Raw genomic sequence first — 15,068 nt, 5'->3', positions numbered from 1 at the left:
CCTTCAAGTCTAAACTAAAGTTTTTTTCAAGAGGTCCTTCTCAGTCCTTCTCAATCTTCATGCCTTCCCTCTGAGACTACCCCCAGTTTATCCCAGTTTGTACTAAGTTATTTGTGCCTTGTCTCTTCTCTCTTTTCTTTTTTCTGAGTCTGGGGTTAAGTAACTTGCCCAGGGTCACACAGCTAGGATTTGAACTAGAATTTGAGATCAGATTTGAACTCCTCCTGAGTCCTCCTGACTCAGGACTGCTGCTCTATCCACTGTGCCACCCAGCTGCCCCTGCCTTATCTCTTCTCTTAGAATGTAAGCTCCTTAAGGGCAGGGACTGATTTTATTTGTTTTTTATTTTCTTTGAATCCCCAGTAGCATAGTGCCTAGCATTTAATAAATACTTCTTAATTGACTGACCTTGAAACAAAGAGGAAGACACAAGAAGGGAAAAATGTCATTAGTTAATAGAGCCCTGAACTTGTGCTAGATTGAACTCCCAGTTTTAATATTTAACATCACCATCTTGACTTCTCCGGTTCTCATCTGTTAAATGGGGATGCTAATAGCAATTACAGTGTCTGCTTGGCTTGTGTAGTTGTCCTGAATATCATGTGAGACAGCGATGAGATTCAATACTTGCTAGAAATGCTTAAGACTCCCTGTCAGCTCTTATCATCCACAATAATGACTCACAGTGACTCAATGGAAGTCAAATGGACTTAGTGGATCACTTCTTCTCCCTGTGACTTATTTACCAAGGAGTGCTCACAATGTCTGGAAGACACTGTCACTGGCAGGGGCCAAGTATGATGCCCTGAAGGAGTGCCTGTTCTCAGTTAGACAAGACATAAACACATAAAGAGACAACAGTGTGGTAAGTGAGACATTATGAGAAAGGAGGAAACGGTACTGGGCTTGGAGACAAGCCTGGATCTGACATTTGTCAGCTCTGTGTACTGGGATGGGTTACCCTGGGCTTCCTCTGGACTCAGTCATAGAATCAGGCGCTAAGAAGCAGCTTTAGGGACATGCAGACCAATGACAACCCGTGGAGTTGCTTCCTTAAATAAGTAATAAGTAAATGATCATCTCAGAGTCATAATGAGATTTTCTTCTCATCCCACACCTTTCCTCCGCCTCCTAAGGCTTGTCCCAGCTGTAGAAATAACTTGTTTTATCTCTGGGATGTTCTGTCCCTGCTGGAAGACAAAATTCTGTGAGGAGGAACCTACTACCATCTAGTGGTGAATATGGGAAGATGTTAGAGAAAGTAAAAACAGAATTATTGTGAAGTCAGTGGAAAGATTAAGGAGAGATGGTTTAATTGAAAAAGAAATACTTGAATTGTGCTTTAATTCATCAGACAAAGAGGAGGAAGGAAGACAGGATGGGTAAAGAGAACAGAATGAATAATGGCTGGGGTGGGAGAGCCTGGGTATGTATTCAGGAGATAGTTTGGTTTGGGTCATACATGTGGGGGAATATTAAGAGAAAAGGTGGAAAATGGAATATAGGATTAATTTTGGAAGGTGAAGCGTGGAGGTGGTTTGGGGGAGAGTAGAGAAAAGAAGAATAAATCAAATAGAAGCTTCTTTACTTCCCGTGCTTAACATAGCATCTGAAACAAAATAGGCATTAAATAAATGTTGATTTATTGACTGTGATTTTGTTTTGGGGTTGAATATTAGGAGAAAACCATAAAATTCTTATAATGCACATGTCCAAAGAAATGAGCATTTCTTTTCTGAAATAAAACTGGGGAGAGGGCATCCTGTTAATGAATGATAGTTCATGACATTTTTATAATGATTTTTTAAAAGTCATTGTTAATTAATTAAATCATTAAATAATGATTTTTTTTTAAGCATTTATTTAAATACTTACTAAGTTCACTTTGCTAAGCACTGGAAATTCAAATAGAAAAGCAAGACATTCCTTGCTCTAGGGAGGTCACTTTCTCAGAGAGAGACAACACATTGATAGCAAGTCAGATAGAAAGTCTCTGTGGTCTTTGGGATACATCAGTAAAGCGGAGATCGCAAATGCACCTTTTAAAATGACTTATCCATTGATAAAACTACATCCATTTCTTATATTGAAACATGTAACCTCTGTTAAAGACTTAAGAACTGTCTTTTCCAGGTCTTCAATAGGTAGCTCAAGACAGATTTGTTTTGAATCTAGGAAATGTCAGAAATATAGGAGCCAATTGAATTTTTCAGTTTTTAGGGAAAGAGGAATATGGGTAGTTTGTTACTGAGCTTGTTGGTTTCCATCAAGTCTACACTCAAATTAAGACAGTTTAAAGGGCCTACGGAAAGATCTTGACAGAATTGGAAAATAGCAAAGGGAGGCAGTGGGGAAGAGGGCAAAAAATAACAGTTCTGGATTCATAGGCCTCTCTAATGCCTGTGACTTTTATGTTCAATAGGCAATCAAACACTGGATCTTAGTGCCCATGTCTGTATGGTGAGGCAGTTAAGCTTAATGGTCTCTGAGGCCCTTTCTACTTCTAGATTCTGTGATCTGGAGAGCTGAGCATTTCGGACCAGAATTCTTCAGCCATGGGAGGGGTAGGTAGAATCCCCAGGGAGTGCCTCTTACCAATCCTGTGCCTTCCATATCCCATTTCCGTGCACCATGGGACTGGTCCCCAAGTCAAGGCAAGGTACATTGATAGCTGAAACAGGCTATGGGATTCCCTCAGGAGTCCCAATGCTGTTTTCATTTAGCAACCTGGTCTGGTGCTGTGGGTGTCTCCTTGAAATAATGTGAGTCAAATGAGAAGCGGAGTGTACTTCTGTGGTTTCATCTAAGCAGCCACTGAAAGCACCAGGTGCTGTGATGGGATTCCTGAGCATCATGAGCCTTGCAAAACAAATCTGGATTTTCTAGAGCCCTGATATAGTCACTTATTTACATTGGGGGAAACTAAGGCAAAGCATGATTTGCTCTGGCCAAGCACTAAAATCCAGATTGTGGTTTTTGTAATATAGTACAGTTCTGGATAAATCTAGGTTCTGCTCGCAGAAAGCTGAGTGATCCTCATTTTCCTCATCTGTAAAAAGATGAATCATCAATTTGGGATCATAGACACAATCAGGAGTACGTTGTAATATTGCCCTGTGAATGCTGCAGAGACACTGGTGTAAAAAAGACAGCTAGTGGGATTGGAATCAGAGCCCAAATCAGAACCATGCTACCTGCAAGTTATTCCATCATCTTTGACAAGAAAACCCCAAATGGGGTCTTGAAGAGTGAGGATACTACTGAAAAATGAATCAACAACAACAATAGTTATATAGTTTCTGTGATTTTGTGATTTGTGATAACAGTTCTTGTATGGGGAAGTTTCTAATATACATAGGAGTCTTCTTTTCTCACTTGAGAAAATTGATTTCTAGGTGCTTTAGAATAGTGGTATCAAACTCAAAAAGAAATAGAGCCACTAAGTCTTAGGTAAATATCCCTCTGGGCCATATATTAACTTAGAAAACTACATATTGACACTATTTTATTGTATTTTTATTTACTTTGTTAAATATCTGCAATTCCATTTTAATCTGCTTCAGCAGAAGAACTGTGGACCTGCACATGGCTGCATCTTAAGTAAGATGCAATTCTCTTAAGAGCCTAAGTTGAGAAAGCCAACACGTTGTAGAGGCCTGCTTTATTCTAGGAAGCTACTCACTGGGAGTTCCCTATAATACAACCAAAATTACAGGTCCGGTTTCTCTGTAATCATAATTAAGTAGAGTCACTCAACACAAATACTTAAATCAATAGGATTTTCAAATACTCGTGATTGTTGAGTTGAGCTTATTGTAACTCTACTTCCTTACATAGAAACTTTAGAATTTCTGATCACAGCCACAGAGAGACAGTTCAAGTAGTTCTTGGAAAGATCTATGACTCATATCCAGTTTGGTTTTCTTAGAGCAAAGAGGAATCATTTTTCCTCTCTAAACTCAGTATTTAAATAAATGGTTAATGCACACAGGATCTGTGGACTGAGGAAGATTACTGAGGCCCTCTAGTGACAGGCTGCTCTAGCTACATAATTAGGAAGAAAGCTTTGTGGGTGAATTAGGATTGAAGCTTTTTCTCATCTTCCCCTGCAGCCCGTCTCGGCTGAGGGATGCTTAAGCACAGTTAGTAATATTCTAGAGTTGAGCTTTGTAGTTCTGGCTCCTTCCTGCCCTGGGCCTATGGGTCTTAATCCAGATTTTTCAGAAATAGCAAAGATTTTATCCTGCTGTCAGCTTCAATTTTGTTGTTCAGTCATTCAGTTCATTGTGTCCAATTCATGACCCTGTGACTCAGGCCAATCTCTAAGTTTATATTCATTGTTTCTGTGACACTGTCCATCTCATCCTCTGCCAACTTCTCTTCCTTTTGCCTTCAATCTTTTCCAATATCAGGAAGTCCCATCTTGTAAGAATATGGCTTCACTTTCCCCCATCATCAAATAATTTCTTCCAAAGGTAGCCCAGCTACTCAAAGCAGTTCACTATGTCATCAGTGGGAATAGTAAAAGCTGAGATCAAGGGTTTCTGAAATTCTATTACAGGATTACTTAAGTGTTCAGTATAAACACTAGAAATGCTAAGATATGCCCTTTCTGTACATTTTAGGACAATTCTACAAGTTTCAGTAGGACAACCATTGTCTTTGTTTAAAAAGTCTCCTTTCCTGGGTTTTTATTTTAACAGGATTTTCTGTCTTAATTCCTAGGGCTAATTGCCATAAAGGATGCTCATGATATAGAAGCCAGACTTAATGAAGTGGAGAAACTCCTAAAAACTATTATTAGCATGCCGTGCAAAGTAAGTATCATTACCTTTGCATTTAGTGGATAGAGAAGGAGTGATATCAGGATGGCAAGAGGAAGAAAAAAAGTGGAGAAAGGAGAAGAAAAGGGGACAAGGGGGGAGGAAGAGAGGGAAGTCCACTTTATTGTAAGTGGACTTATTTGGCATGGGATAGGGAATGACAACAAAGCTAAACAAAAACAATCAAATCAATTCTTAGGGTGAAATGTGCCCTGGCAGCCAAGGAGTCTGAAGTTGGTCAGTTCCTTTTATGTTTTCTGGTGGGATAATTTTGGTGGGATTTGTGGGTACTTTGATTTTGGGTAATCTTTAATTAAGCTCAAATGAAATGGATTGGATGAGTGCAATCTTGTCAGAGGCTAGCCTTTTTTTTTTTTTTTTTTTTTTTAAATTCCTAGAATTATCCATAACTTCTTTATGTCCTTAGTATTATAAATGTGGACCCAAAAGGAAATAGAAACTCAGGTGAAATGTATTTCTCCAAGGTCCCTCAAATAGCAAGGGGCAGAGTCAGGATTTGAACCCAGTTGATGAATTAAATCAGTTTGCAACCATAGCACACAAAACATCAGTGTTGGCTAAGTTTTTTTTTTTTTCTTTTTTTTTTTTTTACTAAGGAGGAGGCCTGGATTCTTGTTCATCTGCCTGCCCTTAACTAGTTGTGACATTGGACAAGTCTCCTAGTATTGACTCATTCATAAAGAGTTTTCAAAATATTTTCTCCAACAATCCTTTGAGAGGGCAGCTGGAGGTACAGTGAATAAAGGATGGACCCTATAGTGAGGAGAACCTGAGTTAAAATCCAGTTGCTTTGGGCAAGTCACTTAACTTGATTTCTTCCAAACGAGGTACACAGTACAAGTAATATTATCCCCATTTTGCAGCTGAGAAAACCGAGGTTCAAGGGTGAAGTGATTTGTCTGAGATTACTTAGCTATAGTGTCAGAGCAGGAATTTGAATGTAAGCCCTATTTCTACCATTTGGCTCCCTTAGCTATAAAAAGTTGAATTTGATGATCCCCAAGTGCTAACATTTTGAGATTCTAAAGTCCTTTTTTCAGTCTGAAATTCTATGGAACTCTGAAAAGACACCCAAAACTATGGGAAAATTAAAGAAAATTAAAATAAGCCTGAATTCTATTCTTCTTTCTTTCCAGTATTCTAGGTCAGAAGTGGTGCTTACCTTCTTTGAAAGATCCCCTTTAGATCAAGTATTAAAGAATGATAACGTACATAAAATTCAACCAAGTTTTCAGAGTCCAGTCAAAATATCAGGTAAGAAAAAAACACATTCATGTTGATTGCTCATACTCTCAAAAACATTCTTCTTTGTTGAACCCAGAAGGAAAAAAGGTGACGGAAGGATTTTAGAGTGGTCACTTGTTCTGTTCACTCCCACTTAGCCCTGAGAAAATAATTTACTAGAATTAAGTGGAAAGAATGGTTTAGGTGTCATCAAAGAGATGTAACATTTCATTTTTATTAAAAAATACATAGTAATTGATTTGGAATTTATACCCTTGCAGTTACTTCTAAAGGATTTGAGGCAATTTAGTAAATTGACCATAATGCAAAATGAAACTTGGGGATTGAGGTTGGTTTCTTCTAAAAGGAGCATGGAGAGTAGATATTATCAAGATGACAACTCCAAATACTTGAGGTCCCCCTCTTTAGAATTCCCCTTTAAATTGCCAAGAAAAAAGCCTCCAAAAGATTAAACTGGGTCACATAGTTTTAACCATTTGTTAGTCAACAAAAGAAATTATTTGCATATCTAAGGGATATTTTTTTTTTGTCCCCCTAGAACTAAACAAAGAAAAATTCAGTTCTTTTCAGTTTAATTGTTGAACTGGTCAGTTGATAAATTGCACTGGGAAAAATACATTCCATTATGATTTGGGAGAAGGTGCAGGTGCATTCAGACAGCTACAGTTGGTTTATTGAGCCTCTTAAAAGCCTGAGGGCATAATAATGAATTGTAAGTTAGTGAAGGCATTTTTGCTGGGGACTGACTGGGTTAATGTGGTTGAAATAGTTTCTTTTTTAATGAACTGGGAATAGAACAGTAGAGAGGTTTTTCCACTGTTACTTTCATGTTTTAGGTATCTTAAATTTAAGAATCTCTGGAAAGAACTGCATCATAGTTGATTAATGATTAAGTCTTTGTTTCTTATTAAAATGAAGATCACATGCTTTAACTAGCTGTGTGTGTGTGTGTGTGTGTGTGTGTGTGTGTGTGTGTGTGTGTGTGTGTATAGAAGTTTTAAGAATCAGATTGTGGTTTTGCTCAGAGAGAGGGCCAGCACACTTTTTTATGGGCATGGACATTAATTAAATGGAGCCAAAGTTTTCCTTCCAAAAGAACATTTTAAAAGATATTTTAAATACTTGGACAAGTACTTTTTCAGATGCCCAAGTTCAATGGTCAAATGATCATATTTGTTTTAAAAAATGACAGGACAGGTGCTTGAACTTTTTTCCCCCTCAGTCATGTCTATTTCTTTGTGACCCCATTTGGATTTTCTTGGCAAAGATACTGGAGTGCTTTTCCATTTCCTTCTCCAGCTCATTTTATAGATGAGAAAATTGAGGCAAATGGGTCACATAGCTAGTAAGTATCTGAGGCTAGATTTGAATTCACAAAGATGAGCCTTTTTGTTTCTAGACCCCACACTCTTACCTACTTTGCCAACTAGCTACTCCTAATAGGCACTTAATTAAAGCTTAGTCCCTTTATATCATGCAGTATCATAGCTAAGGTAATTTATTTTTCCCTGAAAAGTGTTGGTCAGGTCTGATTAGCTGATGACTCCCTATCTCAATTTAAAGCCTAGATTCTGAAAGGAGAATTGGAATTAGAAGAGCTCTTTAGTCATCCAATTCTTCTTATTCTTACTGACAGGAAAACTGATACCCAGGGAAATGAAGTGACTTGCCCAATTGTGCATAGATAATAAGTCACTAGGATTAAAAATAAGGGGTATGGTCTCTAATTCAACACTTCCCACTGCACTGCACTACCTCACACTCTCACCAGGATCAGTTGACTGCCAGATGTATTTCTCCAAGACAGAATGAATTGTTCTTGGATGGAGTTATCTAAGACTCACTATGTAAATGTTGGTTAATGGCCACTAAATGCACCATTTCTTAGTTCTGATATAATTGATGTTGAATTGGCAGTAATTAAGTATCCAAGCACTTCTCCATGATTCTTGGTTAAATATGACTACTAATCAGCACCTAGGCTTGGCTTCTTTTTTGCATAAATCCACTTAATTGTGTTAAGGAAATAAGAAACAATATTGTTTCTGTTGAAGGCTGTACCATTAAAATATTATCTTTTTGTAAGAAATTATACAATAAAAAAATAATATTGAGTATTGACCACATGCAGGTTTTTTGTAAGCCAGATTTTGGAGCAATATGAGGACTATATTGGCACTAATGTGGCAAATTATAAAGGAGAGCTGGGACACAGCCTTTTAGACTACAATTCCTTCACAACAGTCTTACTCTGATGCCTTTTTGGGGTATGGTCCTCATGTTGGGTTCTTGAAGGCTATGGCATTGGAGCATAAGCTGACAATTTCTCTCTAGTTTAACTGGAAAGGTTTTGACTATGGGCTTGATAAAATTGTTGCATGAGGAGTACATTAGACATGCTGACTTTCAAATATTAAAAAGACCAAAGTCTTTCACTGCATTCTTGGGCCATTCTAGTTGTTCTGATCTATGTCTTGCCCCTGGAATCAGATAGCTCTGGGGGGGGACAGTGGAGCTGGTGTACCTCTTCTGCCTCAAATTCAGTTCACTGAAAGTTAAGATATTGCTGTCTTGATGTTGCTGGTTTTCTTCCAGAACAAAGGACAAACAATGATTTGTGAATAGTAGTAGCTGCCTCACTGAGTTGCAGTTAGACTTCTTTCCTTTCTTCCTTCCATCCTTCCTTCCTTCTTTCCTTCTTTCCTTCTTTCCTTCTTTCCTTCTTTCCTTCTTTCCTTCTTTCCTTCTTTCCTTCTTTCCTTCTTTCCTTCCTTCCTTCCTTCCTTCCTTCCTTCCTTCCTTCCTTCCTTCCTTCCTTCCTTCCTTCCTTGCCCACACAGGGTACCTTACCTGAAGGTACTGTGCCAAAAGAATATAAAATGACTGAAACCTCTCAAGATATCTTGGGTTTTATGGGCTATATTTATTTTTAAAAGACCATGCCTTAAATTCAAATCCCTCTTTATTAATAAATTGATAATAGAACTATAATACTATAATGACATACCACAGACATTTCATCTAAATGAAAGTAAGGCTTTAGTCTCTTCTCTAAAAGGCAAATAAAGTCGATGGTGAAAATGATTTCATTGTATCCCCCAAGGTAATAGGAAATGTCATTTCAGAAACACTTAGAGAACTCTTTGTGCTTAAAGTGATTTAATTTTGTACCTTTCATTAAATAAGATTAGCTGTTTATGATTTGATGTTCAAGTCAATCCTCAAACTCATAATAATCCTGAACCATTAATTCATATTAATAACAGGTAAACTAAAAATAATTAATTTACATAAAGTGATTTTAAATAAAATGAAATTGAATTTTGAAAATTATTTGTAAATTTATAGAAGAATCTGGATTTGGTTGGTTTCAGCTGTTTCCCTTTTGTGGTGTTATTGTAATTTTGCTAGATCCTTTCCTTTCCTTTTCCTTTCTTTTATTTCCTCTGTCCTCCCCTCTCTTTCTTCCTTTCTTCTCTCCTTCTTTCCCTCTCTTCCCTTTTTCCTTTCCTTTTCTTTACCCTTCTTTCATTTTTTTCTTCCTTCCTCCCCTCCCTCCCTCATACCAATTTTCTTACTAGTCCAAAGACAGTAAAATCTGGATTAAGGATTTCAGTATGCTATTTGCTGATATGCCATTAAGGAGAAATTGTCTCTCGGAAGATAGGAAAAGTCAAATTCTACACAATGTTTAGACTTTTGGAGGTTAATCAAAGAACTGGATGAGAATTCATTCCTTCTTATATTTTCATCGCCCAAATCTCTAAAATAGATGGAGGAGAGTAATACAGAATATGTAAATAACTCAAAGGGAAAGAATACATTTTCCACATTATCTAAATATATATAGGTCAAGATCAATTTCAATCTAGAGTTAGAGGAGAAGTGATTGACCTAACACCTTATTTAAAGAAGTGTATATAATTAGACTTGGTGATTGTCAGAACTGTGAGCTCAGCATCTAGAGTTATGCAGCTGAAGGGAATTCAAAAGAAATTTTAAATATCTATTAGATATGGCTGGCTATAAAACTATATATGTAGCATATGTATGTATATGAATAAATAAAGAACTCTGTCACACTTATTTCATCAAGCTTACTGTGGTCCAATCCCTACGCATATATATTCATAATATGTTATGTATTATATAATTATTCCAATTACGCTTTAAAAATTTGATATTCATTTAGGTGTAATTATTATCCCCATTTTACAGCTGACAGAACTGAGGCAGGCAGAAGTTATGTGTCTAAGATCACATAGCTAGTAAGTGTCAAAGGCTGGATTTGAACTCCTGTTTCCAGGTCCAACACTATGCATTGTACCACTGAGTGCCTGCCTCCTAGTTTTGTCAGTTGCTCACTCCACTAATATCCAAACCCAGATATGAGCATAGGCAAGAACAATGACAAGCAACTCATAAGTTTTACTTTGTGAATCTAACAACACTAGAGAAAATATCAGTTAATATTTGGGAGAGAGGGGTGTGGAAGACAATTAGCAATAATGAAATGATGTCAAAGATGTGAATATGATGGAGCTTTCAGACTTCAGAAAATCATTTCACCTGTAGTCCTCAGATCTATTTTTAATGCAGTAAATAATAATTATGAAGCAAAAGAAATAGTTATTTATATAGCACCTATATTTTCTGAATTAAGATAAGCATACTAGGAGGTTGGCACATTGTTTGGCATTTCTGCATTAAGCAGCCAGGCTTATTTTGACTAGAATTGTCATTAATTTGCTAGCCTTCCATGATTAGTATAGCTGGGTTCTATACAAAAAATGTTAAGAGTGAACAATAGCAGGTCCACTAGATGGTGCTAATTGTTAACTTGTGAAAAATAGCTCACACTGGGAGAATTGTTATAAAATTTTAGGACAATAATTTAGGACAGTATCAAGGACAAATGGAATAAACACTGTAGCATCCCAGGTTGATGTCCGCCATATTTGTATGTAGTGATTCCTTACTAAAATAAATTCTGAGAGGAAAACCCATTATGTAAGAGTGGAAAGGGTCATGGGTTCAAATCCCACCTTTGACAAAATCCATGTGACTGATAATCTCTATTTCTGATTCCTTATCTGTAGATGAAGGGGATGTACTCCATGTAGGTCCCTCTCATTTCTATATATATATATATGATCCTATAACAAATAGAAGAATGCCCAGTTGTTAGCATTGTGCTTTTATCCTTCTAAACCTCAGAGAGAAATGGATAACCATTTACCTGACTGATTATTGTAGAGTGTACTCAGGACTCTCCTGAATGTTCATATATACTTCTGTTAAATTAAGTAGATAAAAAGATACTTCTCCTGGTTTATAGAGTAATTCCAAACTGAAGTTCATATATGAAACTGGGGATAGTAAAATGAGAATCTGGAAAAGGTGATTTTTAAGCAAAAGTATTTTCAAATCATTTCATAAACTTCTGGAAATACAAAGACAAAAGCAGAAAAGTAATCTTTACTCTCAGGACCTTAAGTGGGAGTAGAGAGAAGGGTTGCAACGTAGTCAAGTAATTAGAAGATAATTTGAGAAAGGAAAGAGGGCTTACACCTGGAGAGTTCCAGAAAGACTGCCTGTAGGAAGAGGTAAGTGAATTAAGGTGGAGGTGATTGGCATCTACAAAAAGGCACAGAGATGGAGTCCCACATTCAAGAATTAGCAAAGAATTCAGTTTGCCTAGAATGTGTTAGGAAGCAGTAATGTGGATAAGTCTGACAAGATAGATGATGAAGCAAGACTTTTTTGGTTGAGAATATAAAAATGTACAAATGCCAATAGCTTGAAATCCAAATGCATTTTAAATTGACCCTTTTTCTGCAGTAGGAAAAATCACAGCTACCTATTTCAAAAAAGGAAGTTTTTACTTTTCCTCTTCAGATTGTGTTTTTGAGAGCAAATGTTTAGATTGAGTTGACTGCCCAATTTAGCCAATTTGATTTGATTTTAGCCCCAATAAACCAACCATATTTTCAACTAAAAGAGGAATCTGAACAGCTGAAAAACCACTGAAGGTCTTGAAAAACTGATAATGAAACATGAATCAATAAAGATTCTTCTTCATGACAAAGAGGTGACAAAATATTATTTGCCTAACTAAATATATTGGGTATTTTTGCTTTGTTATTTGTCTTTGTCACAAAGGAAGATACACTTTGAAGGGGGTAGGAAATGACTCTAAAGACAAAGTCACCTATTTAAAAAAAAAAAAAAGTCTTTTAAAAATATAGGCTGACAAAAAAAATACTAGTATTGGGACAAATCCTGGGTGAACTGGAGGGACCATTCTTCCATGTCTTTACAAGAAGGACATGGATACACTTGCTTTATGATCCTATGAACTTAGATGTGAATCCTTATAGCAAGTAAGGTTTTAGATTCTATTTGTGGCACTTCACAATTCTCTGAAGGAGGTAGTTCAAACACCCCATTTTACAGATAAGGAAACTGAGGCTCAAAGATGTCAGACAACTAGTTTTATTCTAAAACCAAGGCTGGTCATTTATTACATTTATTTAATGACTGTTATGTGTAAGGCCCTATGCTGGGAATACAAAGATGAAAAATGTCTCCATTTATAAAATAATTGTGGGGCTACAACATGCATATGAGACACGAATGCCTCAGGACAAAATGCAATAAGGGCCAAGGAAATTTGAGGAGAGAAGAGAATGCTTCACCTGGAGATATTAGGAGAGAACAATTTCAAAAAGTGGGGGTGTGAAGGGAGAATGTTCCAGGTCAGTCTGTGGGTGTTCATAATGGGAGAGGATGAGATCATGGGTTAGAAGGCTGGGATAGAGACTAGATGAAAGAAGAATATGGAATAAGCTTGGAAAAGTAAGTTGTAATCAGATTGTAGACCTGAACTCTAGGTTTCCAGAGTTTGGTTTTATTGTGTATACACTGGAAAGTCCTGGAGGCTTAAGAATAAGAGACTGATTTGATTTAAGGGGTGGGTGGTCTGAAAAGCTCATTTAGGTAGCATTGGCAAGGATAAATTGGTTAAGGGAGAAGTTCCAGGTAGGAAAATAAATGGTATTATTGAGAAGATCCAAAAGGTGTACTAAGAAGAAAAGTTAGGCAACAATGAGAAGGATAAATGAGTGAAGGGAAAGGCTTAAGGCAGAAAGATCCATCACAAGTCCTAAGAAGTATTAGGGCTTGAATTAGAGACTGAGTTGGAATAGAAGATATGAATACAATAGATACTGTGGAGGCAAAAAACAAAAGAATTTGAATTATTTGTCAGAGAAAAGGATCAAATATGACTGAGGTTTTATGTCTCCATGGCTTAGAGGCATGTGGTATCCTTAGCATAAACAGGGAAGTTTGGGAGAGATTTGAGTTTAGGAAAGAGAATGATGAGCTCAGTTTTGGATCTGTTGAGCTGGAAATGCTAATAGCAATGGATGATCAAGATGTGAGGTCAAATAGGAGGTGGGAAATGAAAAGGGAGCTTGGGGACAGAGATTTGAGACTCATTTGACATAAAATTGTTTCTTGGAGGAAAAAAGAAAGCTGAGGATAGAGCTTTGGGGGACACCTTCCCTAAGAGCAAAAGATGAACCAGAGCCTGGCCCAGTTTCTCCAGTTTTAATGAGCAACCACATTCTTTAATTAGCCTTACTTTCATTTCAGTCAGGCTAGTGTAAATATCCTGAAAAAACTAAAATATGCTATGCTGTCTTCCATGTCTTTATTGGTAGAGATAACAATAATAGCTGAAATTTATGTAATACTTTAAGGTTTACAAAAATCTTAAATGCATTATCTCCTGTGAGGGAAGTGCTATCATTTTCCTTATTTTACAAATGAGGAAACTAAGGTTGAGTGACATGCTCTCTTTTTCAGGGTTACATAGCTAAGCAGTATAATATGTAATTTTTTAAACCTGAGGTTCCAGCCAGGTATTGGCACCTCCTTTTTGTGTATACGTTAAATTCATTTTTAGAAGATGTAGAAAATTTGCCTCAATCTAAATTTATTTGTGGGAAGGATTGCATTTTTCTAGATTCCTTTTAAGAAAACCTTTTCAGGGGCAGCTAAGTGACACAGTGGATAGAGCACCAGCTCTATCAGGAGGACCGGAGTTCAAATCTGCCCTTAACACTAATCTGACACTTAACACTAACTAGCTTGTGACCCCTGGGCAAGTCACTTAATCCCAATAGCCTCAGCAAAAAAAAAAAAAAAAAACGAACAAATAAATAAACAAACCCACCTTTTCAGATGTTTACTCAGGAGAATTGTGTAGTGATGGTTTTTGTTATTTGTTAATTTTTTTAAAATCCTCTGGTGTAAGGAGGGAGAAAGTGTTAATTTATAGAATTATGGTTGCTAAGAAAATAAGTTTATCAAAATGAAAAAAAGTTTGTTTTTAAACATGATCACATATATATGTTTTTGGATCTTTTTTTGGTTTTACTCTTAGAGTAAAATTTAGTAATTTTTATATAATCAGGTTCAAGAAGGAGAACAAGAAATCTTGAAACTGTGGAATTTGGCCCTAGAGAACCACATACTTATTTCTTTTTAACACCTAGAAGTAGAGTTGATCCCTGAGATTTTAAAAAACCCTCAAGTTTCAGTTTACCTCTTGTGCCCTTTCACATGACATGAATAACTCCAGCACCAAATACAGGATGTGTTGTTTCTGGCATTGGGAAGGCTGGGGGCCGGAGGAACTTTGTAGGAGTATAGGATGTCAGTACTGCTTGCTGGCCAGAGACCTGTGAAACGAGACTGTAACTTCACCAGATAGTCATACAAGAAAATTAAGCAATTGCCTGGGCCATGAGACCTGCCTGTGTCATCCAGAAGAGTGCAGCTTCATGATTTAACTATTTCACATTTGTCCTTGTCTACCCTGCATATAATATAATGCCTGGCACTTTGTAGGTGTTCAAGAAATGTTTGTTCTCCTGAATGGCCATAGATAACCTGGAACTTTTTTTTTTA

At 36.8% G+C, this 15,068-nt stretch overlaps 1 protein-coding gene across 1 annotated transcript in view; it reads left to right on the top strand.

Moving 5' to 3' along the window:
- PXDC1 (PX domain containing 1) overlaps positions 1 to 15,068 on the top strand; it is a 54,125-nt gene that overhangs the window by 29,143 nt on the left and 9,914 nt on the right. The window contains exons 2-3 of the mRNA XM_074270714.1: positions 4,726 to 4,817; positions 5,981 to 6,098. Of these exons, the coding sequence (XP_074126815.1) occupies positions 4,726 to 4,817; positions 5,981 to 6,098 (210 nt within the window). The remainder of the gene's footprint in view (positions 1 to 4,725; positions 4,818 to 5,980; positions 6,099 to 15,068) is intronic.

This window comes from Sminthopsis crassicaudata, chromosome 1 (assembly GCF_048593235.1).
Source record: "Sminthopsis crassicaudata isolate SCR6 chromosome 1, ASM4859323v1, whole genome shotgun sequence".
Taxonomy (NCBI): Eukaryota; Metazoa; Chordata; class Mammalia; order Dasyuromorphia; family Dasyuridae; genus Sminthopsis; species Sminthopsis crassicaudata.
Note: the sequence above shows the minus strand (reverse complement) of the source record. Positions and strands in the feature narration are given on the sequence as shown.